This window comes from Equus quagga, chromosome 15 (assembly GCF_021613505.1).
Source record: "Equus quagga isolate Etosha38 chromosome 15, UCLA_HA_Equagga_1.0, whole genome shotgun sequence".
Taxonomy (NCBI): Eukaryota; Metazoa; Chordata; class Mammalia; order Perissodactyla; family Equidae; genus Equus; species Equus quagga.
Window position 1 is genome coordinate 32142472 of NC_060281.1, and position 24764 is coordinate 32167235.

Sequence of the window (24764 nt, forward strand, 5' to 3'; positions counted from 1 at the left end):
CCCAGGCCTCAGGCTCTCCAACCTCACCCTCCTTGGGGAGCCAGGTCCCCCTCACCTGGAAATGAGCCAAGCCACACTGAGGAAATGGAACTTTATTTCCATAAATACAGGGGTAACACCCATTCAAGGTTAGCTAAAAGAGGGGCTGGGGCCTCAAAGAAACTAGGCTCCCAGGGGGTACCCCAACACTAAACATAGGGACTGGGGGATCCCCAAACCTGAGATGGGCCTCACAGGCCACAGATATTCCCCAACACTGACACTTCAAGGATGGAACTGTCCCCATAGGGGAGCCTCAGAACCCCTCAAATGGGTAGTCCCTTCCTGGGGGTTGGGAGGGCTAACGACAGGGGAGTTCAGAGGAAAAGGGAACATGGAAGAATAGAAGCTAAAAATGTCCTGAGTGGCCTGGAAGGAGACCCCTGTGATAGGCAGGGGCTGAGTTCTCCTCCTGTATAGCCAGAGACGGAGGAGCAGCAGCAGCAGCAGGAGCAGCCACAAGTTAAAAACCTGGTTTCTCACTTCCCAACCTAGGCCTTGGGAAGATAGGAGAGCATGGAGCAACCCCCAAATGAGAGGATATGAGGTGGGGAGACCAGGATTTGTCATTCATGGAGGAGCAGAGGAGGGGGTTCCTGGGAGCCCTGGTTGGTGGGGGCAGTGTGGGAGCAATGAGGTGGTCACAGGCACACCAGAGCCTGACATCTGCTTTCCAAGGCCACCACTTGGTCTCTGGGCCAGGGAGATCCTGGGGGATCCTGGGGACATCCTCAGGAGAGCCAAGGTTCAATGCAGGTCTCATAAAGAGTGCGGTTGGAGTGCCAGGCTGTGTGGGAGATCCCAGCCATCGGACACCTCACTATGGCCCCACGGGCCAAGAGAGTCTTCAACCCAAAGGAATCTCGCAGATAAACCTTCGAGGTGGGTGAAGGGGCATGGAAGAAAGACACAGGGAGAGAAAAAGTGAGTTCCTGCTGGTGCCCCAGGCCCACTCCCCACAGGGTGAAGCTTTCAGCTCATGGGTCAGTGGCAGGGAGGGTTACAGCCGGAGGTGGGACAGTGCAGGAAGACAGGGGAATAAATCCCAGGAGGCTCACCAGTTGTTCCTCCATCTCCAAGACCGTCTCATTTGCATCATAGAAACCAAAGAAGCTACAAAGAGATTGGAGGGGTGGGGGAGGTTATCAGTAGAGCTGGAGAAAATCAAGGTGGGCTAGGGTCCTCAAGAACTCATGGCCTGTTGGGGAGACAGGCAGCAGGGTGGACACTCAAAATATTTAACTGGATATCATGTACCTTAGGAGGTGATATACTGAGGATATGGCATCACTTCTGTAGAATTCCCATCAAAAATGCATAACCTGAATCTAATCACGAGGAAATAGCCAACAAACCCAAACTGAGGGACACTCTACAAAATAGCTGGCCCATACACTTCAAAAATATCAACGTCATGGACAAGGAAGTATTCCAGATTACGAGACGAAAGAGGCACGACAACTAAATGCCACATGTGATCCTGAGTTGGATCTTGCACTGGATTTTGTTTTTCTATAAAGACAACTGGAAAAATTTGAATGAGGTCTATAGAATACTGTATCAATATTAATTTCCTGATTTTGATAATTATATTGTGGATTTCTAAAAGAATGTCCTGTATATAGGAAATAAACATACTGAAGTTTTAGGGTTAAAGAGACATCACATGTGCAACCTACGCTCAAATGGATCACACACACACAAACACACAAACACACATATACATAGACATAGAACAAGGATGCTAACGTAAACATGGTAAAATGTTAACATTTGGGAAATCTAGGTAAAGAGTATACAAGATTGCTTTGTACTACTTTGGTAACTTCTTAAGTATGAAATTATTTCAAAATGAAAAGTTCTTAAAAATTTTTTAATTAAAAATATTTAACTGGCATGGTCACCGCTGGATGCTAGCCATGAATAACTGAACAAATGCTAACAGTATTGAGTCCAGTGGGCAATAGGAGCAAAGACAGGCCACTGTGCTAGTTTTAGAGCATCAAGAAAGGCTTCCCAGCAATGACTAGGACAAGGCAAGGCTGACTCAGGCAAATGGAACAGCAAGAGCGAAGGCAGAGGTGAGGCATGACTGGGTTAATGGGGGAGCTGGGTTGGAGGCCTGCAGGCCATGTTGAGGGGCTGGATTTCACAAGGTGGAGGAAGCAACAGGGGCACATAGACCTGGATTTGAACTCCAGCTCTGCCATGCACTCTCCCCACTGTGTGCATTTGAGCATGTTACATATCATCTTTGTCCCATATAAGAATACCTCCTTTGTAGAGAGGAAGTAAAATATTGTGGTTAAGTCAGATAGCCTGACCACCACTTACTAACTCTATGAATGTAGGCAAGTTATTTAATCTCTTTGCATGTAAGTTTCCTTATATGTCAAATGAGGATAATCATAATTACCCCATAGGGTTGTTGTGACAATTAAATGAGCTCTATTTGAAAAGTACTTAGAATAGTGCCTTGATATATAAAAGGTGCTCTGTAACTGTGAGCTATTACTATCTTCACAGGGTTGTTGTAAATATGAAATGAGATAATATAAATAAATCCCATCCCTTACTACATAATGGGTGTTACTCCTTCACTCAAAACCCTCCAATGCCTTCCCATCTCACTCAGAAGAATTAAGGGCCATGGTTGCCAGGGGTGGGGGAAGGCAAGGATGAGGAGTTATCATTTAACAGTTGTGGAATTTCAGTTTGGGAAGAAAAAAAAAGTTCTGGAGATGGTTGGTGGTGATGGTTGCACAACAATGTGAATGTACTTAACACCACTGAACTGTACATTTAAAAATGATAAATTTGGGGGCTGACCCCATGGCCAAGTGGTTAAGTTCGCATGCTCTGCTTCAGCAGCCCGGGGTTTGCCAGTTCGGATCCTGGGCATGGACCTATACACTGCTCATCAAGCCATATTGTGGCAGCATCCCACACAGAAGAACTAGAATGACTTACAACTAAGATATACAACTATGTGCTGGGGCTTTGGAGAGGGGGAAAAAAAGAAAAAGAGGAAGATTGACAACAGATGTTAGCTCAGGGTCAATCTTCCTCACCAAAAAGTATACCTTAAAAAAAAAAAGGTAAATTTTATGTTACCCATATTTAGAAAAAAAAAAAAAAAATCAAGGATCTTACTGTGCCATACAAAGGCTTAACATGACTGGCTCCCTGCTACCTCTTTCCCCTCCTCTCCTACCCTCTCACCACCTCCCTGTGCTCTAGCCACAATGACCTTCTTATTCCTCATACCTGCCCCAGGGCCTTTGCTGGTGCTACTCCTTCTCCCTGGGTCATTCTTCCCCTAGATTGTTGCACAACTCCTTCCCTCATTCCTTCAGTTTCTGCACAAAGGGCAACTCTTCCAGAAGGACTGCTCTTCTATATCTAAAAGAGGCTCCATTCATCCTCTAATCCCTTCCCTGCCTTATTTTATCACCACCTGACATATATATATTTACATTTATTATCTGTCTCCCCTAAGAGAATGTAAGCTACATAACAGCAGGGACTTCTCTTTCATTTACTGCTGCATCCCCACGGCCCAGAACAGTGCCTGGGCACATAGTGCTCAAAGAGTATTTGCTGAGTGACTAAAGTAGATCAGGTGGCATTTCAGATCATTCATGATGATCTGTAACAGAGGCATGCACATATTGCCATACAGCCATGGATTTCCCTGAGGAATAGGATAGAGGGGATGAGGGTGGAGGCTATTACAGTAGTACAGGTAAGTAAATAAGATGGCAGGAAATGTAATAAAATGGCAAGAAACTATACACACATATTAGACCCATGTCAGTTTCCTGGTTTTGCTATAGATACATAGGATGCAACCACTGAGGGAAATTGGACAGAGGCTACACAGGACTTCTAAACTAACTTTGCAACTTCTTATGAATCTCTAATTACTTCAAAGTTAAAAGTTTTTACAAAACAGGGCTGGTAGGGATGCAGAGAAAGCAGAGTCAGCAGGACCTAGTGACTGGCTAGGGGTTAGGGGATGACTCACAGGTTTTGGTCTTGAGTGACAGGATAAATGGAGGGTGGGGGGCATTAACTGAACAGGTCAGTTTTAGCCATGAAATTAATGGTGGTGGTTAAGGGGTATTCTAAGCCAATCTTCAGGCCACAGTCCTTTATTACCTGGACTGCCAGGGGGTAATAACACCATCATCAGGGCCTCCAATCAGCACCAGGCGGCCCACACGAAGAAAGTTCTTCCTCCATGCTGCAGGTTGGAAAAAAGAGAGCCTGAGTCAGGCCAGGTTGGAGAGGGGAACACAGGGGGTCAGAGAAGCAGAAAATGGGAGCCTGGGGTCTCACCAGTGGCATTGGGATGGTCTCTTTCCCCGTTGATCAGGGCCAGGAAGCTGCTGGCATTGAGGTACAAGTCATCGTGGTGGGGGTCTGGGTACAAACAGCAGTTAGAAAGATAGTCAGAGGAGCAGGAAGAGGAGGCAAGACCAGAGGCTAGAAGACCAATCAGGAGGCTACAGTAATAGACAAGGTGCACAGCAATATAATAGTAGCAATAATAACTGTAAACATGACAGCAAACACCTTTATCTAGCACCTACTATGAGCCAGGTACTGTTCAAAGTACATTACATTCATTTATTTAATCCACACAACCACCCTATTAGGTAAATACTGTATTATTATTTTACAGATGAGGAAAACTGAGTCACAGAAAGGTTAAGTAACACCCAAAGTCACCCAGCATGGTCAGGTTTCCAATCCATGTAGCCTGGGCCCAGCATCCATGGTCTTAAAAACTACGCTAGGCATTTGCAAACTATGACTCATGAGCCAGATCCAGCCCACTGCTTGCTTCTGTAAATAAAGTTTTATCGGAACAAAGACACACTTGTTCATTTCCATATGGTGTATGGCTGTTTTCACACAGTGTAGCAGAATCGAGTAGTTGTGGACAAAGACTATATGGCCTGCAAAACCAAAAATATTTACTATTTGGTCCTTTAAAGAAAAAGTTTGCCGACCCCTGCACCAGACTATACTCTCTGAGGCAGTAGGTGATACACATAAAGCATTTTAAACAGTGCCTGTTCACACAGTAAGTGCTCAATAAATCTAAGTTATCATCATTATCACTGCTGTTAGCTATGCGAGGGGGAGATAGCAGGCCCTGCCATCCAGGGTGCCCTCTCCATGGAGGTCCCAGTTTGGCACCCCTACTCACCATGCCAGTAGTTGCAGATGGAGAATCCCTGGCCCCAGGGGCTATAGCAGATCCGGTAGAGGTTAGACCTCATGGAGGTAGGGAACAGCCACTTCAAATAGTCCGTGTCTGGCAAAAGAACAGCAGTGCCAAGTGGCCCCAAACCCTTGTGCCCCCAAAATTCAGGGTGCCCTATGGAGCCCACAATGCCCACTCACCTCCATACTGTCCCATCTGTGGAGAGGAGAGAGAGATGAAAGAATCCACATTGTGCTCATCCATCACGGAGAGCAGTGCTCGGCACACCAGGCCCCCTGTAGGCAGGACACCACATTGGGCAGGGACTTAGGGACAACCAGGCCAACAGCCTCCCTACTCTGCCCTCCACTACCACAATGTACATAAAGGAGACGGAGGTCCAGAGAACACAGGCTCATCCTGTGGCAAACGGTCCCACATCATGTAAGTGACAGAACCAGAATAGATTCTGGGTCTTCTGACTCTAACTCTAGGGTGCTTTTTACTACCCCCCATCCCTCATGTCCAAGAACCATGAGTAATGGGGAAAGAAGGGGCAGCAGTACAGGGAGACTCCCACCCATTCAGGAACACACGGTCAAGACCTGGTGCTGAGGGAAGTCAGAAAAGGAGGGCTCAGGTACCAAGGCTCTGGCTGGAGCAATGTGGTTCAGAAAAAGAGGACACTAGGAAGTGTCCCCCAGATAAGGATCAAGCCTCAGACAGGGCTTAGGAGCTGGGCGGGGGGAGGGGAGTGCCTACCCTGCGAATAGCAGATGAGATGCACCCCTTGAGGGGCCTTTGCCATGATGGGGGCCACAGCCTCTCCGAACCCTTGCACCTGTTCCCACAGGGGCCGCAAGCTCTCTCTCCCATCGAAGAGATCGAGCACTGTCACCACAGTCCCGGGGTGTGTCTGTGGGAAGGGGGCAATGCTGCAACGGGGATGGACTATGAAGCCCCTTCACACACCCCCTGGCCAGCGCCCACATGCCTATTGTGCCCTGCTAGAACCAGGGATCTCGTCCCCCAGCTCTCCCCATGCCACCACCAGCTCCCAGAAGAACTAGGCAGGCCCACAGGAGCGTCTTTCAGTTCCGCATTCTCCCTCCCAGCCACTGTTGACGCCTCCAACGCCCCACAACTGAGTGTCCTCTGCCAGACCTCATTGATGTATTCCAGCAGGTGGCGGAAGCTATACGAGCTGTCAAAAAGCCCGTGCACCACGATGACCGGCTTGTAGGAAGCCCGATGGGGCGCGGGGGCTGCGGGCGGCAGCAGCAGCAGCAGCAGCAGCAGGAATGGCAACAGGAGCAGGATCCCTGCCGGGGGTAGCTGCGGCCTCCGGAGCCCCAGCATGCTCCCGCCTGAGGAGGGGGCGATGAGGGCCTGTGAGAGAAATGACAATACCCCTTCCCCTCGGAACAGACACCCGGCAATCAAGCTTCCCCCGCCCATGCCCACACCCGGCACCTGTCACAAAATAACCTACTTTTAACTTACTCCAGTCCTCTCTCCATAAACACACACCCCTACCACGCAGACGCACCTACGTGAACCCGAAGCCCCGCCCCCAACTCAGCAGGGACTCGGTCCCTAGGCCCGGGATCTTCCTAAAGCATCATCCTAGCCATCCACGACCTGGGGTTTTGCCAGAAAGACCCCTGAGCAGCAACGCACACCCCCCGGAGAGTGCAAACTCCCACCTGGCCTGCGTCCGCGAGCCTCGCTCCGCCAGCTGTTTACTGCTCCCTAGTCTGGAACCCACGGGGGGGAGGGGGAGGGTGTGAGGACAGTGCGCGCAGGGGAATGACGGATGGGAGAGGGGAGGCTGCTCGGGGTCGCGCTTAGCCGTCACGTCCGGGGCTTTCCCTGGCAACAGTGCCTGCGTCCCCCCCAACGCAGGCCCGGGACCGGAGGGGCAATGGAACAGTCCACTGCGCCCTAGGAGCGGGGGGAGGAGGTAGGCGGAGCGATCCATTTAGACCGATGGGGAGAGGAAGAAGTAGCAAACATATCCTGGGAATCGAGAGAAGGCCTCTCCAGGCCCTACTGCACCAGCGACCCAAGGGTCCGACTTCCCTGCCTTGATTCGCCCCACTTCCCAAGTCAGGAGTCCGTCTCCGCAGAGGAACATGAAGTTCTCCTCCAGGAAGGCGCTGGGGGATAGACTGAGAAAAGGCATCCCCCGCATCTCGTCCGCGGGAGGAGGGCTGAAACCAGCCCGGGCGGACCCCACCCCCACCCCCTGCCCGCCCGCCTGCCCCAGGTCGACGTCTTACAACTCTTCATTCTGAAGTACTTGTAGTGTCCTTGTCTCTAGAGACGCAGAGAGTCCTTGAGGTCCCTCGAGCTAAAAGCGCAGCCTGGCCCAGTTTCTCCTGCCCTGCTTTACTCTGTTCCTCCTAGACTACCCAGCCCCAAGAGGCGGAGGGCGCCCGGGGCAGCGTTGACTCACACTCGCTTGGTTATGACCAGGCTTTAGACCTCGGCGACCCCATCATCCGGCACTTAGCAGGGAACTCCTTGTGGGCGGCTCCCGACCCAGACCCTCCCACCAGACTTCCGAGCTCCCGGCGTCCCGCATCTCTCCGCCTGCGACGCCTATCCGATACTTAGATGGTTAGGGCTTTTACTTAGCATTAAAGACGCTTCCCTTGAGAAAAGGATTTCGCAGCTTGTCTGAACCCCACCCTCTGTTCACTGGGTCTTTGCCGGTCAAAGTCTCTCCCAATAAAACAAATTTGCGCCCTGAGTTGTGTAGAGTAGAGGGTTAAGGGCTCACACGAATGCCTTAGAAACCAGAACGACAGGTACAGGACCGTGATTTAAATCTCTGGGCCCGGGACTGGCCAAGGCGAGGGCCTCTGTACAGTCCAGTCGTTTCTGCTTGGACACGGAGGGAAGGACAGCCCAGGAGACCTACTGCCTTGGGGGACGGGGTCAGGGGGGAGTACTAGACTAAGGAGAGGGGAATAATTCCCCGACTGCGTTTTTGCAAAAAGCCCAACTCTGTAAGTCTCGGTAGACTGCCTGTCTTCACCTCCCCTCCCCAACTACGCGCTCCCAGGGTGCACTAAGCAAATAAAGACTGCAATTATCGCTGAGCCCAAAGGTCGACTCGGGAGGTGGGGCTGCGTCTCTGCGCGGGTGGTGGGTGGGTGGGATTTAAGGAATGCATCTGAACACTGACGGGCCCAGGAACTCTAAGGAACCAATAAGCAAACGGGGAAAGGGGAACCAAGCCAGTATTCCCAAACCGAGCTGCCTGAAATGAGCAATCGATTCATCCTCTCTTTCTCCCGAAGCTCTTCAGCTCTTTCACCCTGGAGCTCTTCATTTCTCTCCGTCCTACCCGCCCGCCCCAACTGCAGGCCCGACTACCTCCGAACTACTGTAGACCCGAGCCTCCCACTTTACCTCCGATTCACCCCAGGCCAGGGGGACAGGTCGAGGCCATAACCCTGGGAACTTTTCACGCCATCGCAGGTCTCAACTCTGCACACGGTTCTCTTTCATACAGAGTTATCGCTCCTAAAGTGGGGGAAACTAAGGAAAGGATTTGGGAGAAGATCCTGGGACCTTACAGGGACTGTGAGGGAAACTGAGGGAAGGGAGACCTGACTAGGGTGAACCAGATCCGGAGGGAAATGGGATATTGAATGCATTGAGCACCTGCTCGCTTCCTCCCATCATATCATTGCTAGAGCCAGTCTAGGAAGGGAAGACTCTAGAGAGTTCTCTCTCCCGCCTTCCTTCCCTTAGTCCCACCCGCCTTGCCTGGTCTTGCTTGCCTCCCTGTTTCCATGACAACTCCAAGGGAGCCCAAACTGGGGGCTTGAATGCCGGGGTGAGAGGAGGAGAGACGCAGTCCAAAGCGGAGAGAGACCGAGCGGGGTTACGTCTGAAGCGCTCCCCCTCCCTCGCCTCGGTCCCTTTAAGCTCCCCCTCTTGCCGCTCTACCCCCGCCCCCCGCCGCTGTCTTCATCTCTCCATCTCTGCGCTGCTGCCGGCTGCGCAATCCGCGCACCCAGACTCTGGCGCCAGCTGGGGACCCCGACTCCGGCTGCAGGGACCCTGTTCCAGCGAGACCGCAGGCATGTCATCCGAAAAGTCAGGTAAAAAATAACAACAAAATCTCCCATCCTCTCCACCGTCTTCTGACTCTCCCCAACCCTTGGCCCAAACCCCCTTCCTTACCCCTCCCAAGCGGGTGGTTCTGTTTCATTCCTTTTCTATCTTGTGCTCAACGTTCCCCCTCCCCCGTCCCCAATCCCTCTCCTCTTTCTATAACCCTCTCTTCTGTTCCTTTCCTCCTTCCAGTCTCAGCCTCGGCCCCTTGCCAGCAACAGGGCAGGGGGCAGGTTGAGAGGGTGAGGGAAGTAGAAGAGTAGCTTAGCTTCAGCCAGGTACTGCAGGGATAGCATCACTGGGAGGGACAGAGGGACAGATGACATTGGCTCGCATGGAGACATACAGTGGGGAAATATGGAGACATGATCAGATGGGGGTTATCAGGGGAGTAAAATCCAGAGGACCCTTCTTTATCAGCCCTAAAAGAGTTACTGAGATTCCCAGAGAGGCTAGGGCATCCCTTCCCCACTGAAGGAACGGCAGAGTGGAACATGTCATCCTACATATGTTTATACAACTGTCGGACTGAGCACATGTTAACATAGTGTTGCATGTGTACACATGTGCACACACAGGAGCAGCTCAGATAGGCAAGTCCAAAGGCAGCCAAAAACCAAGGAAGTAGGAGATTGGGTCTGCAGGTGAAAGCTGTGTGCACCTTGCTGAAGAAGGGAGAGGAGCAGAGGAGAGTTGTGACCTCAAAACTAGATTGAAAGGAAGAAAGGGGGGGGACAGATGGCCTAGATACAACCCCTCTCCTGCCCCAAGAATGAGACATGATTTCTCACCCATTTCCCCTGACTGTCTCCATCCCTGACCCTGTGTCTCCCCCTACCCCTCCTTATCTCATCTCTGTCTGTCTTCTCTCCCCATACCTTCGCCTCTGCTCACCGCCTCCAGGCCTCCCGGACTCAGTCCCTCATACCTCTCCACCACCCTACAATGCCCCCCAGCCCCCGGCCGAACCCCCTGCCCCACCCCCACAGGCAGCCGCCTCTTCGCACCATCATCACCACCACCACTACCACCAGTCTGGCACGGCCACCCTCCCGCGCTTAGGAGCAGGGGGCCTGGCTTCTTCCGCGGCAACCGCTCAGCGCGGTCCCTCATCCTCTGCCACTCTGCCGCGGCCCCCACACCATGCCCCTCCAGGCTCAGCAGCCGGGGCTCCCCCACCGGGCTGCGCTACCTTGCCCCGCATGCCACCCGACCCTTACCTGCAGGAGACTCGCTTCGAGGGCCCACTGCCCCCGCCGCCGCCTGCCGCCGCCGCCCCGCCCCCGCCGGCGCCCGCTCACACTGCCCAGGCCCCAGGCTTCGTGGTGCCCACGCATACGGGGGCGGTGGGCACGCTGCCGCTAGGGGGCTACGTTGCCCCCGGCTACCCCTTACAGCTGCAGCCTTGCACTGCCTACGTGCCAGTCTACCCGGTGGGCACGGTGAGTACGGGGCAATCAGGGGCCTGGGAGGAGGGGGTGGGGGCACAATGGAACAGGACCGGGAACTGGGGACACATTGAGGGCTGGTGGGATAGAGAAACAGAAACCACGCCCTGTTCTAGGGCCAAAGCCTAGACAGAGGAAGGACTAAGGAAAAGCCTGGGAGTGGAGGGTTGGGGCGTCTGGTGGTCAGTTGGGGTCAGAGATCAGGGCCTGGGAAGGGGAACAGAGCCTAGATGTCCAGAGGTTAGAAAGAAAGAAACAGCCTGGAGGAAGGGGGAAAAATGAAACCTAGGAACCAAGGAGGATGAGGGAGAAGAAACCCGGGTCTGAGTGAGCGAGAGGCCAGATAGATAACTGGAGAGAAGAAACCAGGTCTGAAGTAAGGCCAGGGCAGTGCTGGTGGGGCCATACCTTGGGGGAGGGAGTATGGAGATCCCCAAGAATATAGGGTTAGCGACAGCAATGAAGGCAGGAGAGGGACCCAGGTGGAATTTATGGGTGTCCTGGAAGGGTAGTGGATGATCAGGTTCTTTGAGAAGCAACGCATAAGATTTGTGCTTTAAAAACTGCTCTGCCAGACGCAGAATGGTGGTGGGCTCAGAGAGGTTGAGTGACATCCTCTCCCTACAACCTTCCTTCCACAGCCCTACGCAGGTGGGACCCCTGGGGGAACGGGAGTAACCTCCACGCTCCCCCCGCCACCTCAGGGTCCAGGGCTGGCCCTGCTGGAGCCGAGGCGCCCGCCGCACGACTACATGCCCATCGCGGTGCTGACCACCATCTGCTGCTTCTGGCCTACCGGCATCATCGCCATCTTCAAGGCAGTGCAGGTGAGGATGGGGGGGGAGGGGGCGGTGTATGAGGAGGAGGGCTCACTCGATTTTTCGTATTCCCAGGGAGTGCTGGGCGTTCTAGGGAGCATCTTAGGCGGAGGCTGAGGTGTGCGGGCGAGGCAGCAGCTCTCTGATCCGCTTTCCTCCACCCCTGCCCCGCAGGTGCGCACGGCCTTGGCCCGCGGAGACATGGTATCGGCCGAGATCGCTTCACGCGAGGCCCGGAACTTCTCCTTCATCTCCCTGGCGGTGGGCATCGCAGCCATGGTGCTCTGTACCATCCTCACCGTAGTCATCATCATTGCCGCTCAGCACCACGAGAACTACTGGGATCCGTAAGGACGCCCCCGGCCCGGCCCCACCCTGCGCCCCTTAACCTCCCAAGTGCGTTCTGCAGTCACGCCGTGGATCCAATGGGCGCCTTGCACAGCCGCCTTTGGGGCCACCGGACTTCCATAAATCCTAAACTTGGCCTCCATGGAACCTCTCGCCTTGCGGGCACGCTCCGAATCCAGTTCCTCAGGAACCCCGAAGAAGCCCACACCCCCAGGGACGCCGCTTCCCGGGATCCCCGCCAAATGCGGGGCCCTCAGTTGCCCCAGGCCCCCACCCTCTCTAAAAGCAGCACCCCCAGTCGAGCTCCTTGGGTCTCTGCTCCGCAGCCTGGAGACTGTTCCCTAAAGCCCCGCCTCCTCTGTAGGCTCCGCCCCGGCTCTGACAAAACCCCGCCGCCAGGTCGGCAGGCTCCGCCTTCTTTTCTTCCCCGCGGGGTGATTCAGTCCGGTGATTGGGTTTGTGGCGCCAAGCCTCGCCCCCAGACCGACAAACTCCTCCCCTTCTCCCGGCGCGGGGGCCGAGGCCCGGGGTAGCCAGGACCCCACGCTCACTCCACTTTTTGCTAGTACAGTTTTGTCTCTCCTCCACCAGGGTCTCCGCCTATTTTCTTGCTAATCCCGGAACCTCTATCTACTTTTGTGCTTTTTAAGAATGAGATTTGGGAGGTTCCGAGTTTAAGACCCTTCACCTTGGGATGAAGATTACGTCCCCGTTCTCTGTAAATACTCCCACTTATCCCAACCCCTGGGCAGCCGGGTAGGAGGGAACCCAGGGTACAGACCTCCCAATGTCGGGAGGGAGCCGGCCCTCTCCCCACACCCCTTGGCGGTCTCCACGTTGTTCTGATCTGTGTGTGAGTGTGTGTGAATTTCTGAAAGACAATATTAAAGAGACTAAGTGGATTTATCACCCGCAATTCCGAAGACTGCAGCCTTGCAAAGACCCTGCTCTTTTGGTTCCCTCTTTCACCTCCCCTCACCACCCCTTCCAGGGAAAAAAAAGAAAACGGACAGAAACAAAAGTGGGAGGAGACAGATTCCCAGGACACCAGAGAGACAGACACAAAAGAGGGGGGGAGTTTGGGGAGGTATGGGGGGGGGGCGAGGGCAGGGCTGGGAATCCTACCCGGGAAGACCTTGTGACCTTGTGGTCCCTTCTTGGTGGGGATTTCCTTCCCCAGCCCACTTTCCCACTCCCTACCAGATGAGGTTTAGGGCTTTGGAGAGGGAGGATTTACAAGGAGATCCAGGGATCCATCCCCAGACCTCCAGGAAATCAGGAGGAAAGAAGAGGGCAGACCATCCTGAAGAAGTTGGTCAGGGATAGGGTGGCAGCAGCAGGGAAAAGATGCCAACTCCCACAGCTGTTCATGCCTGTGGGCAGAGAGTAGCAGACAACTTGGATTATAACCCTACCTATTGTTTTGTACCAATGCTGCATAGCGAAGAATACTGCAATACTCCCATAACAAAGGGAGTAGAGAGCTGTGGGAGCCTGTCTCAGTCCATTCTGGCTGGTATAACAAAATTACCTTCAAGTGAGTGGCTTATAAAGAACAGAAATTTTTTTCTCACAGTTCTGCAGACTGTAAGTCTGAAATCAGGGTGCCAGCATGGTCAGGTGAGGGCCCTCTTCTGGGTTGTGGACTTCTCATTGTATGCTCACATGGTGGGAGGGGCTAGGGAATTCTGTGGGGCTCTCTTTTCTAAGAATACTAATCCTGTTCATGAAGGCCGAACTGTTATGACCTAAGCATCTCCCAAAGGTCCCACCTCCTAATAACACCAAATTGCATTAGGATTTCAACATATGAATTTAGGGGGGAACACAAACCTTCAGACAACAGCTAAGCCCTAAGGAGAAGGTCAATAGCCTCTCAAGTCCAACTGGGGTAGTTGCCCTCTCCTACCCTGAGGTCAACTGGGAGGCCTCTTAAGGAGGTGGCGGGAGTGGCACAGCAGTGGAGTTGGTATCTTCAGTTTTGTACACCTGCAGGACAGGGTCCTGTCCTGAATTTGTCCATTCATACAACATGCAGACACCGTGCAGGAAGCTAGTGAGAGATCTTTCCAGACAGCAGACGTGAACACTGAATCTCATGGAGTTGATAATCTAGAAGGAAAGTCATGCACTGAGGTAGGAGACATGGGATGAGGATGGGATGGGCTATGGAAATCAAGTGTTCTCCTTCTGACTGTTCAGGTTTAATGAGCCTTCCTCACCAGACTTGTTGAAAAAAGAACTCACATTTGCAGCTCCCACTTCCTCACCACCTACTCACTTTTTTCCCCCTTAAATAGGGAGTATTGTTGTCAGAGATGTGTCTGTGTCTTCTTTTCATACCCACTGTTTCTCAACCCTTTGAAATACGCTTCCATTCCCTACTCTACTGAAACTGCTCTCTCAAATAGTAACCATGACCAGAAATTACCAGGAGCCAAAATCAAAGGCATTTTCACAGTACTCTGCCTCTCCCAACACTCCCATGTCTGTCCCTCGACCCTGGATTCCCCACTCCCTCAGGTTCAGGGACATATTATCTCCTCCCCGTCTCCCTCTACACACACCTCCAATCATCCTGCCTTCCCTCTCTCCTCCTTGTTTTCACTCTTCCCTTATGTGTCTACCTCTGGATTTTTTCCTTCTCTGAGGCTTCCCCTTGAACATCTCATCTACTCCAAACTCAGACATCATTTCTAACCAAATGCTTCTCTGCTATAGATTGGATGTTTGTGTTTCCCCCAAAGTCGTGTGTTGAAACCTAATCCCCAGTGTGATGGTGCAGCCTTTGGGAGGTAAGTATGTCATTCATCCACTCATTAATGGGGTTAGTGCCCTTATAAAAGACACCCCCAGAGAGCTCCCTTGCTCCTTCCACCATGTGAGGACATAGCTAGATGATGACTGCCTATGAACCAGAAGTGGCTCTCACCGGACACTGAATCTGCCAGCGCTTTGATCATGGACTTCTCAGCCTCCATAACTGTGAGAAATAAATATCTCTTGTTTAATTTCACTCATATGTGGAATATAAACAAGCACATGGACAAAGAAAACAGTTCGGTGGTTACCAGGGGAAGGGGGGTGGGAGGTGGGCACAGGGGGTGAAGGGAAACACCTATGTGGTGACAGGCAAGAAATAATGTACAACTGAAATTTCACAATGATATAAACTATTATGAACTCAAAAAAAATGTTTCCTCAAAAAAGAATATTTCCTCCAAAAAAAAATATCTGTTCTTTATATGCCACTAGTTTATGGTACTCTGTTGCAGCAGTCCAAGTTGACTAAGACATTCTCCAACCAATGTATTTATATGCAGACATTCTTCTGATGTCTGTGGAACACAGCCACATGGTCCTCTCGACTCAGCATGTTCCAAACCAAATTGATGACATGCCACCAAAAACCTGCTTCCCTATCTCTGTTAATGGCAACATTTTCCCAGCACCCTTATCTGAAAATGTGATGCCTCTTCCCTCTCCCTCCTGCCTTTACTTTTGGTGTGCTGTCAAGCAGAGTCAATTCCACTATTACAATATCTTTTGAATGTGTAACTTTTCCCCAGCCCTTGCCAGAAAAATGACCTCATCTAGAATTATTGCAACAGCTCCCCTAACAGGTCTTCCTACTTCCCACCTCTCCCCACTCCAAGTCAGGTTATCCTTCCTAAATACACTTCATGTAACTCCACTGCTCAAAAGCCCTTCAAGATTCCCTGTTGCTTACTGAATTATTTACAAAATTTTTTTTAAGAAAAGATTGGCACCTGAGCTAACAACTGTTGCCAATCTTTTCTTTTTCTTTTCTGCTTTATTTTCCCATACCCACCCTGTACATAGTTGTATATTTTTAGTTGCAGGTCCTTCTAGTTGTGGGATGTGGGACGCCACCTCAATGTGACCTGACGATTGGTGCCATGTCCGCGCCCAGGATCCGAACCCTGGGCCGCTACAGCAGAGCGCGCGAACTTAACCACTCAGCCACAGAGCCGGCCCCTATTATCAGAATTTTAATCTGGCCTTCAACCCCTTCTACAATTTAAAATCATCCAGCTTTCTCCCTTCAACCTAATCTCCAACCAAACTGAATTACTCATCATTCCCACCTCCTGTCTTTGCCCAGCTGTTCTCAAATCGCAGACCTTTTTCTCCAATCTCTGCCTATTATAAACCAAATTGCCACTTGTCCTGTGTTTCAGACCACATCTAAGCTTTTGCTCATAACGTTCTTTCCTCCTTCACATCTGCTTTTCCACTTGGTCAAAATTTATCTATCCTTCAAGGCCCAGATCAGTTCACCCCCTCACTCCAGCAAGAAGGGATCTCTCTCTCCTACAGGTTGAATTAAAACAGTGGGTTTCTAAATAGACCTGCAGTGCTTGGAGCAATGATTCTCATCCCTGGCTACACATGAGAGTCATCTGGGAGCATTTAAAAATCCCAAAGCTCAGGTCGAATCCTAGACCAATTAAATTACAATCTCTGGGGGTGGGACTCAGGTACCAATATTTTTTAAGACATCCCCAGATCGTTCTAAAGGGCAGCCAAGATTAGGAATTACAGGCTTGGAGGCACTTTAGTGACCACCAAGGGGGATGGGAGATGCCAGAAATTGTGGCTTCACACAGAGCAACTTTCTTTAGGAGGAAGATATCTGGGTCTAAAACCTACTCCTTGTTCACATCGTCTGCATTTTTTCCCATCTCTTCCCACCTGAGATCTTGATGTACTCACCTTACCTTGTGAGCTATTTGAAAGCAGGAGCCAAATCTGGCTTATCTCTGATTTTCAGATCCTCTTCAGAAAAAAAACCTCTTCTACCAATCTTTGAACTCAATTGAATTGAAAGGAATTAGGCAGAGGAAGAAGTGAATGAAAATGACTTCTCCCAGACCTCTTCACCCAGACTCCTTCCTCAGGAGGCATATTCCAATTTAATTCTCCTCCCACCTTACCTCAACTCCCTCCAAACAAGATGCCCTTCGTTCTTGCATCCCTATCGACAGAGATTCCATCCTTCAGGAGAGGCTCTGCCCCTCTAACATCTACTTGGGAGCTCTGATTCCCCTATGATTCAATTCTGGGCCATCACTCCCCGCTCCTTGAAGATTCAGCACCTAGCTAACCACCACCTCTATCATTTCATTATTTTTGATGGCTTCAATATCTGTATAGATAACCATCCAGCACCCTGGTCAGTTCCGTGCCTTCCTTACTTCTAACATGTTTTCTCCCTCCTCAGCCACTCTCTCCCTGTGTCCTTTCTTCAGTTTGCTTACAGACAATAACTGTTGCCCCTCCAACACTTCTTCAGTCTTTTCATATCACCCCCCCTTCACCTAGCATCCCCATTCCAAAAATTCTTAAGCTCCACCTGGACCTTCCATCCATTGACTCTCTCATTCCTCTTTGTTATTTGAACCCCTCAATTTTTCACTTCCCTCATTACCTAGTGTAGATCGCAAGTTCAATGCCATAATTGCCTCTCAGCCTTGTATTCTTGGCCCCTCTCCCTCAGACACATTTTATCCCTGGATAAATCCACACATGCACCCAACAGCTGAATATGTCTAGGGAAAAATACACAGTCATACAAACTGGTTTCACTTCCTGTGGGCCCTCAGCATGGCCTGCAAGCCCACATTTCCCCAGTTGGTTCACATTCCCCAATTCTGAGACCACAATTTCAGAAGATGATGACCTTTCTTCCTATTTCAGTGAGAACATAGAAACTTCCTCATGGTCCCACCCCCAAATCTACCAGGCTACCTGCATCTCTATCCTATTCAATGTCTTCCCCTTGTTACTGGAGAGAAGCTGACCTGCTCCCAGCCCCCATCCCATCTCTATAGTGGGATCCCATCCCTTCTCACCTGCTCAAAAATGGTGCTTTTGAAATCATCCCCTTCTCTCCCACATAATCAATTTTCCCCTCTTTACTGAAACATGCCCATCATCATACAAACATGCTATAATAACATAGCTCCTCTTTGAGAAGGAGAAGAAGAAAAAAACTAATTTGCTACTCCCCTATGTGGTAAAAGTACAACATTCAGAATAGTGGTTACCCCAAGACAGAAGGGGAAATCTGATGGGAGAGGGACACAGGAGGAGTTTCCACAATGGCAGGAAGATGTTGTTTCTTAAGCTGCGTGATGTTCATTTAACTATGTTGTAATTAAATGTAATTTGTGTCAAGGTTGAGAAACCCTGGTCTCGACCCATCAGCAACATTTGACACAGTTATCCCTCCCTCCTCCTTCAAATTCTTTCCTCACTTCAAATACTCTTTCCGGATCCAACTAAAGAAAGCATTTGCTAGGTCCTTATTTCCTGCTCCTTCTCAGTCTTCATTGACAGCTCCTACTCCTCTTCCAGACTCCTAAATATTAGAGGGCCTCCAGACTCTACCCTTGGTCTTCACCTCTACCCTAATCCGAGCTCCCTTGCTACCCTTGTCCCTTGGCTAGCCTCTTAATTGGATTTTCTGCTTTCAGAAAACCAGACCATGCAGAAACCAGAGTGATCTTTTAAATTATCAGATGATATCAGTCACCTTACTCAAACCCTCTAATGGCTCCCCATCACACTCAGAACAAAACCCTTACCTTGGCCCAGAAAGCCTCTCTGGCCTTGTTCCTCCCCACCTCTCTGACTTCATCCCCTCCCACCCTTTCTTTTGCTTACTCTGCTCCACCTGCACTGGCTCCCTTTCTGTTCTTCTACGTACAATGAATTTAGCACAAAAATCCAACTCCTTCCTGCCTCAGGGCTTCGGCACTCGTCTTTCTCTTCCTGGACACGCTTCCTTCAGATACTGCGTGCTTGCTCCCCTACATCATTTATGTCTTTGTGCAAATGTCACCTTCACAAGGAGGCTTTCCCTCATCACTCAATTAAAAACAGAACCGCACATACCAGGGGCATTTTCTATCCATTTCCTTACCCTGCTTCTTTGTGTTCATAGCACTCGTTACTGCCTGACATATTTTTCTCCTTTTTGATATACTTATTTATCCAATACCACCTTGTTGTACAAAATTGACATATTTTATTGATTGATTTTTACTGCCGATTATCTTTACTTGAATATAAGCTACAAGAGATCCAGGTCTTTTTTTCCACTGCCTTATTCCCAGAACCTAGGACAGTGATTGGCACACAGGAAACTCTCAATAAAGATTTGTTGAATGGCTAAATAAGTAACTCATGGAGTTGTGTGAGGAGAAAATGAGGAAATCTACATGAGTTCTTAGCACAATGCCTGGTATTGTGGTCATAATGCATGGCTAGGGCTCAGTAACGAGCAGCTCTTATCATTAAATATTTCACTGGAAATATTGGCTGCCTTTCACTGCTTCATCTTGCCTGAAAACCCTGCCTACAAGGAAAGCATGAGGAAAATGCTTTGGGAGCAAAGAGGAGGAAGGAACAATTTTGACATAAATTTCAGCAGAACTAAAAACCACAGAAACCACCAAAGCTAAACAGAAGGGGAAATTTATTTAGCCTTTGGAAAGCTAGAATTTTTGTCTCCCATGCTGATGGCAAATGGCAGAGAGTAAGTACAGCATATGGTTCCATGTAGTGAGTATGGAATGCGGGAGAATGTGCGGGTGTAAAAACTTCCAGCCAGCTTGATGCCTGGTGACAGGGCAGCACAAATGGGTATTGGAATACTCTGGAAAAGCAGAGATTGACAAGCTGGAGATGAATAATACTGGGTATAAAGTGGCTTTCCTTTCCTTATCACTCCTGCCTTGTGCTGCTTCCTCCACTTGCAATAACTCCCTTCAATCTCTGCATATCAAAATTATGGCCACCCTCCAGTGCTCAACACACTGCACTCTTTTTCAGATTACCCCTAGCTGGTAATAACTTCCCTGCCACTTATCGCTTTTGCCCTTGCATCTGGAGCTTTTGTTAACTACGATTCTTTACCCTTATTAGACTACTGATGGGGATTGCTGTATTTATCTCCATGTTTCATCGTGAATTCTGAGTACTCAGGATTATTGAATGAACAGGAAGAGAATATTAGTTCACCCATTTAGAGGGCAAGTATCATATGCTCTGTGTGTGTGTGGAGACAACATAGAATAAAGCGCTAGCTCACACCAGCTCCTGACCCTCTCCTTGGGTTCTGCTATCAGGTTAGGTCTTTAATGGAGGCAAAACAATGCCCTTGTGTTCTAGGGCAAGGTGAGTAGCCAAACATGGCCAGACCCTCTGAGATCCCATGTTCTCTAGCCAGGTCTGGGGATATAATCCTTCTGGCTTGTTTCCCTCCTTCTTCCTGATTCCTTGGTGACTATCCCCAGAGAGCTGAGACTCAATGGATAGGAAACTGGGAAAGACCAAGCAGTGTGAGTCAGTCAACATTCACACTTTGGGGGAGAGCCTATGCTCATTCCCATTTCTGAGTCTTCACATATTGGCCCCTTCCTCGACTTGTGTTTCTCAAGCTGAGATCCATGAACGTCTTCTCTGGGGACTTTCGAGTCCTCTTATAAAACTTTGTGTTTTCATTTCAATGGGTCATCTTTCAAAAAATAAAAATATTTTCATTCTGGATGATTTGGGTTACTTTCTTTTAGGGGTTTCAGTGTCTATGTTTGTATTTGTTTTTACAGTCACAATGGTGGCAAGAGATCACCTAAAGAGACAAAGTTGATCATTTGATTAAGCTTCTCAGTATGGGGTCTATTGGTCTGTTCTCTGAGGTTCAGTTCTAACCTGTTCTTTAAATGGCAGCAAAAATGTCTCATCCTCAAGGAATATTCCCTCATTCACTCTCATAGCATCTCACACTTCTTTTCATTACTGTAATGACTTATTCTCCTTGGCCAGACTATACGTTCCATGAGAGCAGGGACTGTGTGTGTCTCATTCATCCATGTATCCCCAGTTCCTAGCATGTACCTGGAACACATCAGGTGCTCAATAGATACTTGCTGAATGAATGAATGGAAAAGGAGATGAAACACAAAAGAAAGAGAGACAAGTTCCTTGCTCTGTGGAGTCTATTGGAAGCAAAACGTACACACACAAAACAATAAGAGAACATTACAAAGCAATACATTTGTAGCAGAGTACAGTTTCTTTTAATTGAGAGAAGCTGGTCTCCAAAGGATCATTGGAGCGGCCCTTTCAATTAAGACATACATAATACTAATTAGCAATCTTTGTCCAAGGATTAGGGTGTAATCAAACTTTTTGTGACTAACTCTAGACTTCTTGCCTTTCCCAGAAATCTCTGAAATGGAAAGCGGCAGAGGGAGGGAGAAAACGTGGATTCATTTTCAATAAGAGCCCAGGGATTCCAAGAATCAGAGTATCTAGCCATAGGGGCAGGGGTTGGCACTAAACTAAGGTTACTTTGGCACAGAACCCAGAAATAAAACTTAAGAAAAAAGTCTGGGTTAGTAATCTGAGGCTCAACACAAAACAGGGAGAGGACGGTCTTGACACAAGTCTGTGGCTAATGATGAAACTCCCTCCTCTCCTGGCTGTCCTGGCATGGTTCTTGTTTTCTGGAGCACAATGGCAGGGTGTTGGAGAGAAAACTGAAGAAGGAGTCAAAGTGAGGTAATGAGAGCGGGATTCTCCTGTCCTGAAGAGGCATGGTGGCCCAGCCTGTGCAGGGAGCTGGACAAGCAAGGCTGAATCACAAAAGGGACCTACATCTTTTATTAGGAGGAGGACCAGTTTTCCACTGATACACCCAGTGGAGCAGGTTATACCAGTTATATATGCAAAATATAGGATAAACCGAAAGGCCACAGATAAAGGGGTGAAGAGAATGGGATGAGGTTATTCAGAATCATGCTATTTAAAGTGTGGTCCATGGGCCAGGAGGATCATCATCCAAAAGCTTGTTAGAAATGCAGAATCTGGGCTGGCCTGGTGGTGTAATGGTTAAGTCTGCATGCTCCACTTTGGCGGCCTGGGTTCACAGGTCCGGATCCCGCGTGCAGACCTACACACCGGTCATCAAGCCATGCTGTGGTGGCATCCCACATGCAAAATACAGGAAGACTGGCACAGATGTTAGCTCAGCGACAGACTTCCTCAAGCAAAAAGAAGAAGAATGGCACCAGATGTTAGCTGGGGGCCAGCCTTCCTCGCAAAAAAAAAAAAAAAAAGAAAAAAAGAAAGAAATGCAGAATCATACGCCTCATCCCAGACTTCCTAAATCAGAACCTGCAATTTAACAAGGTCCCCAGGTGACATGTATGCACATCAACGTTTGAAAAGCACCAAGATTTCTTGAGGAAGAAGGGCTTGAAAGGCAATGACGAATATGAGGGGAAAGATAAGGAGAAGCCTCAAGTGGTCCCCTAAGGGAACAGAACCCGTTGGGGAGAAAGAGGCCTGGGGGTTACCTTGGAGCACCCTGGATTGAATGGGCGGAGGAGCAGACAGGTTGACTCTGCTGGGAGCCCGGAACATAGAGATAGAAGAATAGTACAAGTGGGCCTGAGGGTCCGCTGCCGCTATCATTCACCGCGAGCCCCCACTCTACCCCTATTCGCTCCAATCTCCCACTCCGGGGCTCCTCCAGACTTTTTGACTCTCAATAACCCGGCCGGCGCGACCTCGCCTAGTTCGGTTCGATTGGGCCTAGCTCGGTTGCTACGGCCTGGGGCCTCCCGGTTGCGGCGGGAAATGACGTCACGTCCAAAAGGCGGGGTAACCAGACACCTCCCTCCTCTCGATTGGCTATGAGGAATTTGACTAACTTCGCTGCCTCGCGGGCTCCAGGGTTAGCTGTCAGTGTCTCTGCCCAGCTGCACCGGCCCCTCGGCCGTCCTCTCCGCCTGGAGCAGGACTCCGAGGACAGTACTCACTAAGCATTTAGCTTCGGAAAGAGAGGTGATTCGGATGGTCCGGCTGTTGCCACCAGGCTAGGCCCTTCGGCCGCCAGGTATTTTTTGACTCGCTCGGGTGTCCGTAGTTGGGGCTGCTACCCGAACCGCAGAGAATTGTGGAATTTATAGTTCTGGATGAGTTCTGGGTGGAACGGCTCGAATTGGACAGAGATTTTTGTAGGGTGAAAAAATGAGGATTTTGAGGACCAGGGACCCGGGTCCCAGAAAGACGGGAAAGGACGAGAAAGGAGTCTAAATAAGATTCCTGCCATTAGCATTGTTTTTATTTTCTTTTCAGGTGCTGACCTGAACCTGGTCCGTCCCTTTCCTACCAAAACTGTTCACCCACGGTGGAAGAGAACAGGCAGCCATATGGAGACGCTACCAGTCAGTCCAGTGGGAGAGAAGGACACCTCTCAACAGCAAGAACAATGGGAAAAGAACTCCCGGGAGAACTTTGATTCCATTACTCAGATTAGGCAGCAGCCCCAAGACTATCCCACTGAAATCCTTGAACTGACAGTGAGCCCAGATCCAGCCAGCCAAATTCTAGAGAATCCTCAAGGAACTGAAAAACTAGCCTCTAGACTTGAAGGAGATTCTGATGAGTCTCATGGATCAGCCAGTGAGATGCCAGAGCCCCATCAAGCTTCTGATCTCTGGTACTGTCCGGATGGGAGCTTTGTCAAGAAGATCATAATCCGTGGCCATGGCTTGGACAAACCCAAGCTGGGCTCCCGCTGCCGGGTACTGGCTTTTGGGTTTCCTTTTGGCTCCGGGCTGTCAGAGGGCTGGACAGAGCTAACTATGGGGTTAGGCTCATGGAGGGAGGAAACTTGGGGGGAGCTCGTAGAGAAATGCTTGGAGTCCATGTGTCAAGGCGAAGAGGCAGAGGTTCAGCTCCCTGGACACTCTGGACCTCTTGTCAGGCTCACACTGGCCTCCTTCACTCAGGGCCGAGACTCCTGGGAGCTGGAGGCCAGCGAGAAAGAGGCCCTGGCCAGGGAAGAACGTGCAAGGGGCACAGAATTGTTTCGAGCTGGGAACCCTGAAGGGGCTGCCCGATGCTATGGACGGGCTCTTCGGCTGCTGCTGACTTTACCCCCGCCTGGCTCTCCAGAACGAACTGTCCTTCATGCCAACCTGGCTGCCTGTCAGTTGCTGCTAGGCCAGCCCCAGTTGGCAGCCCAGAGCTGTGACCGGGTGCTGGAGCGGGAGCCTGGCCATTTAAAGGCCTTGTACCGAAGGGGAGTTGCCCAGGCTGCCCTTGGGAACCTGGAAAAAGCAACTGCTGACCTTAGGAGAGTGCTGGCCGTAGACCCAAAAAACCGGGCAGCCCAGGAGGAGTTAGGAAAGGTGATCATTCAGGGGAAGAAACAAGATGCAGGGCTGGCTCAGGGTCTGCGCAAGATGTTCGGCTGATTAAAAGTTAAACCTTAAAAAAGACAGGAACCTGTGAATTGTGGTCTATGCTGTGAGATTTGGGGGGGCCCTACAGGGAGGGTTTCAGCCCGTATCCCAGTCCCAGCTTTTGCCTTCCTAGGGGAGCTAACAATGGTCTCAGTGCGCCTCTTTCCCTTTTTTTACCATTAAAAAGCCATATGGTCACGTGTGGTACGTTTTGGGGGGCTTATCCATCTCCGAAGATGAACAGAAGCCGTCCAAACTTAAAAATTTAGAACTGGTTTTGAAGAGGAGGGTGGCGGACCTTTAAATCCTGAGAACTACGTTTCCCAGGCTCGTTCTCGCTTGGTCCTGTTTGGCGCATGCGCAGGCTTCACACCCGGGTACTTTGAAAGCGCCGTCTTCTTCCGCTGTGCTCCCATTGGCCCGGCCTCTACAGCCACCTCTTCTATTGATTCATGTGCTCATCCCCCAGGCCTCTTACTGG

General features: G+C 50.3%; 3 protein-coding genes across 9 annotated transcripts; 2 read left to right on the forward strand and 1 right to left on the reverse strand.

Annotated features, from left to right (window-relative positions):
• Nucleotides 1–76: 76 nt before the first annotated feature.
• PPT2 (palmitoyl-protein thioesterase 2) lies at nucleotides 77–7785 on the reverse strand. 6 transcript variants are annotated; one of them, XM_046639597.1, is made up of 10 exons: nucleotides 7537–7706; nucleotides 6961–7011; nucleotides 6419–6621; nucleotides 6017–6170; nucleotides 5455–5550; nucleotides 5258–5365; nucleotides 4381–4464; nucleotides 4201–4285; nucleotides 1098–1152; nucleotides 77–914 (listed from the first exon to the last, which is right to left on the reverse strand). In XM_046639597.1, the coding sequence occupies exons 3-10, from the start codon at nucleotides 6611–6613 to the stop codon at nucleotides 771–773; spliced, it is 921 nt and encodes a 306-aa protein (XP_046495553.1). In that variant the 5' UTR covers nucleotides 6614–6621; nucleotides 6961–7011; nucleotides 7537–7706; the 3' UTR covers nucleotides 77–770. The 6 variants fall into 6 exon arrangements, with proteins under 6 accessions (XP_046495553.1, XP_046495554.1, XP_046495556.1 ...); XM_046639598.1 differs by having other exon boundaries at nucleotides 6419–6643; XM_046639600.1 differs by lacking the exons at nucleotides 6961–7011; nucleotides 7537–7706 and adding an exon at nucleotides 7713–7785.
• A 637-nt stretch (nucleotides 7786–8422) lies between these two features.
• On the forward strand, nucleotides 8423–12907 carry PRRT1 (proline rich transmembrane protein 1). 2 transcript variants are annotated; one of them, XM_046640432.1, is made up of 4 exons: nucleotides 8423–9372; nucleotides 10289–10827; nucleotides 11475–11660; nucleotides 11826–12907. In XM_046640432.1, the coding sequence occupies exons 1-4, from the start codon at nucleotides 9354–9356 to the stop codon at nucleotides 12000–12002; spliced, it is 921 nt and encodes a 306-aa protein (XP_046496388.1). In that variant the 5' UTR covers nucleotides 8423–9353; the 3' UTR covers nucleotides 12003–12907. The 2 variants fall into 2 exon arrangements, with proteins under 2 accessions (XP_046496388.1, XP_046496387.1); XM_046640431.1 differs by having other exon boundaries at nucleotides 8423–10827.
• A 9835-nt stretch (nucleotides 12908–22742) lies between these two features.
• FKBPL (FKBP prolyl isomerase like) lies at nucleotides 22743–24319 on the forward strand. Its single transcript, XM_046640357.1, has 2 exons — nucleotides 22743–22929; nucleotides 23172–24319. The coding sequence occupies exon 2, from the start codon at nucleotides 23246–23248 to the stop codon at nucleotides 24293–24295; it is 1050 nt and encodes a 349-aa protein (XP_046496313.1). The 5' UTR covers nucleotides 22743–22929; nucleotides 23172–23245; the 3' UTR covers nucleotides 24296–24319.
• Nucleotides 24320–24764: the final 445 nt, after the last annotated feature.

Coding starts and splice junctions, on each gene's coding strand:
- PPT2 (XM_046639595.1), bottom strand. CDS start 6,712: ATGGGCGGGGGAAGCTTGATTGCCGGGTGTCTGTTCCGAGGGGAAGGG. Junction 1,153..4,200: donor ATTACCCCCTGGCAGTCCAG/GTAATAAAGGAC, acceptor ATCTCTTTGTAG/CTTCTTTGGTTTCTATGATG. Junction 915..1,097: donor TGGAGATGGAGGAACAACTG/GTGAGCCTCCTG, acceptor CCCACCTCGAAG/GTTTATCTGCGAGATTCCTT.
- PRRT1 (XM_046640431.1), top strand. CDS start 10,165: ATGATTTCTCACCCATTTCCCCTGACTGTCTCCATCCCTGACCCTGTG. Junction 10,828..11,474: donor CAGTCTACCCGGTGGGCACG/GTGAGTACGGGG, acceptor TTCCTTCCACAG/CCCTACGCAGGTGGGACCCC. Junction 11,661..11,825: donor CCATCTTCAAGGCAGTGCAG/GTGAGGATGGGG, acceptor CCTGCCCCGCAG/GTGCGCACGGCCTTGGCCCG.
- FKBPL (XM_046640357.1), top strand. CDS start 23,246: ATGGAGACGCTACCAGTCAGTCCAGTGGGAGAGAAGGACACCTCTCAA.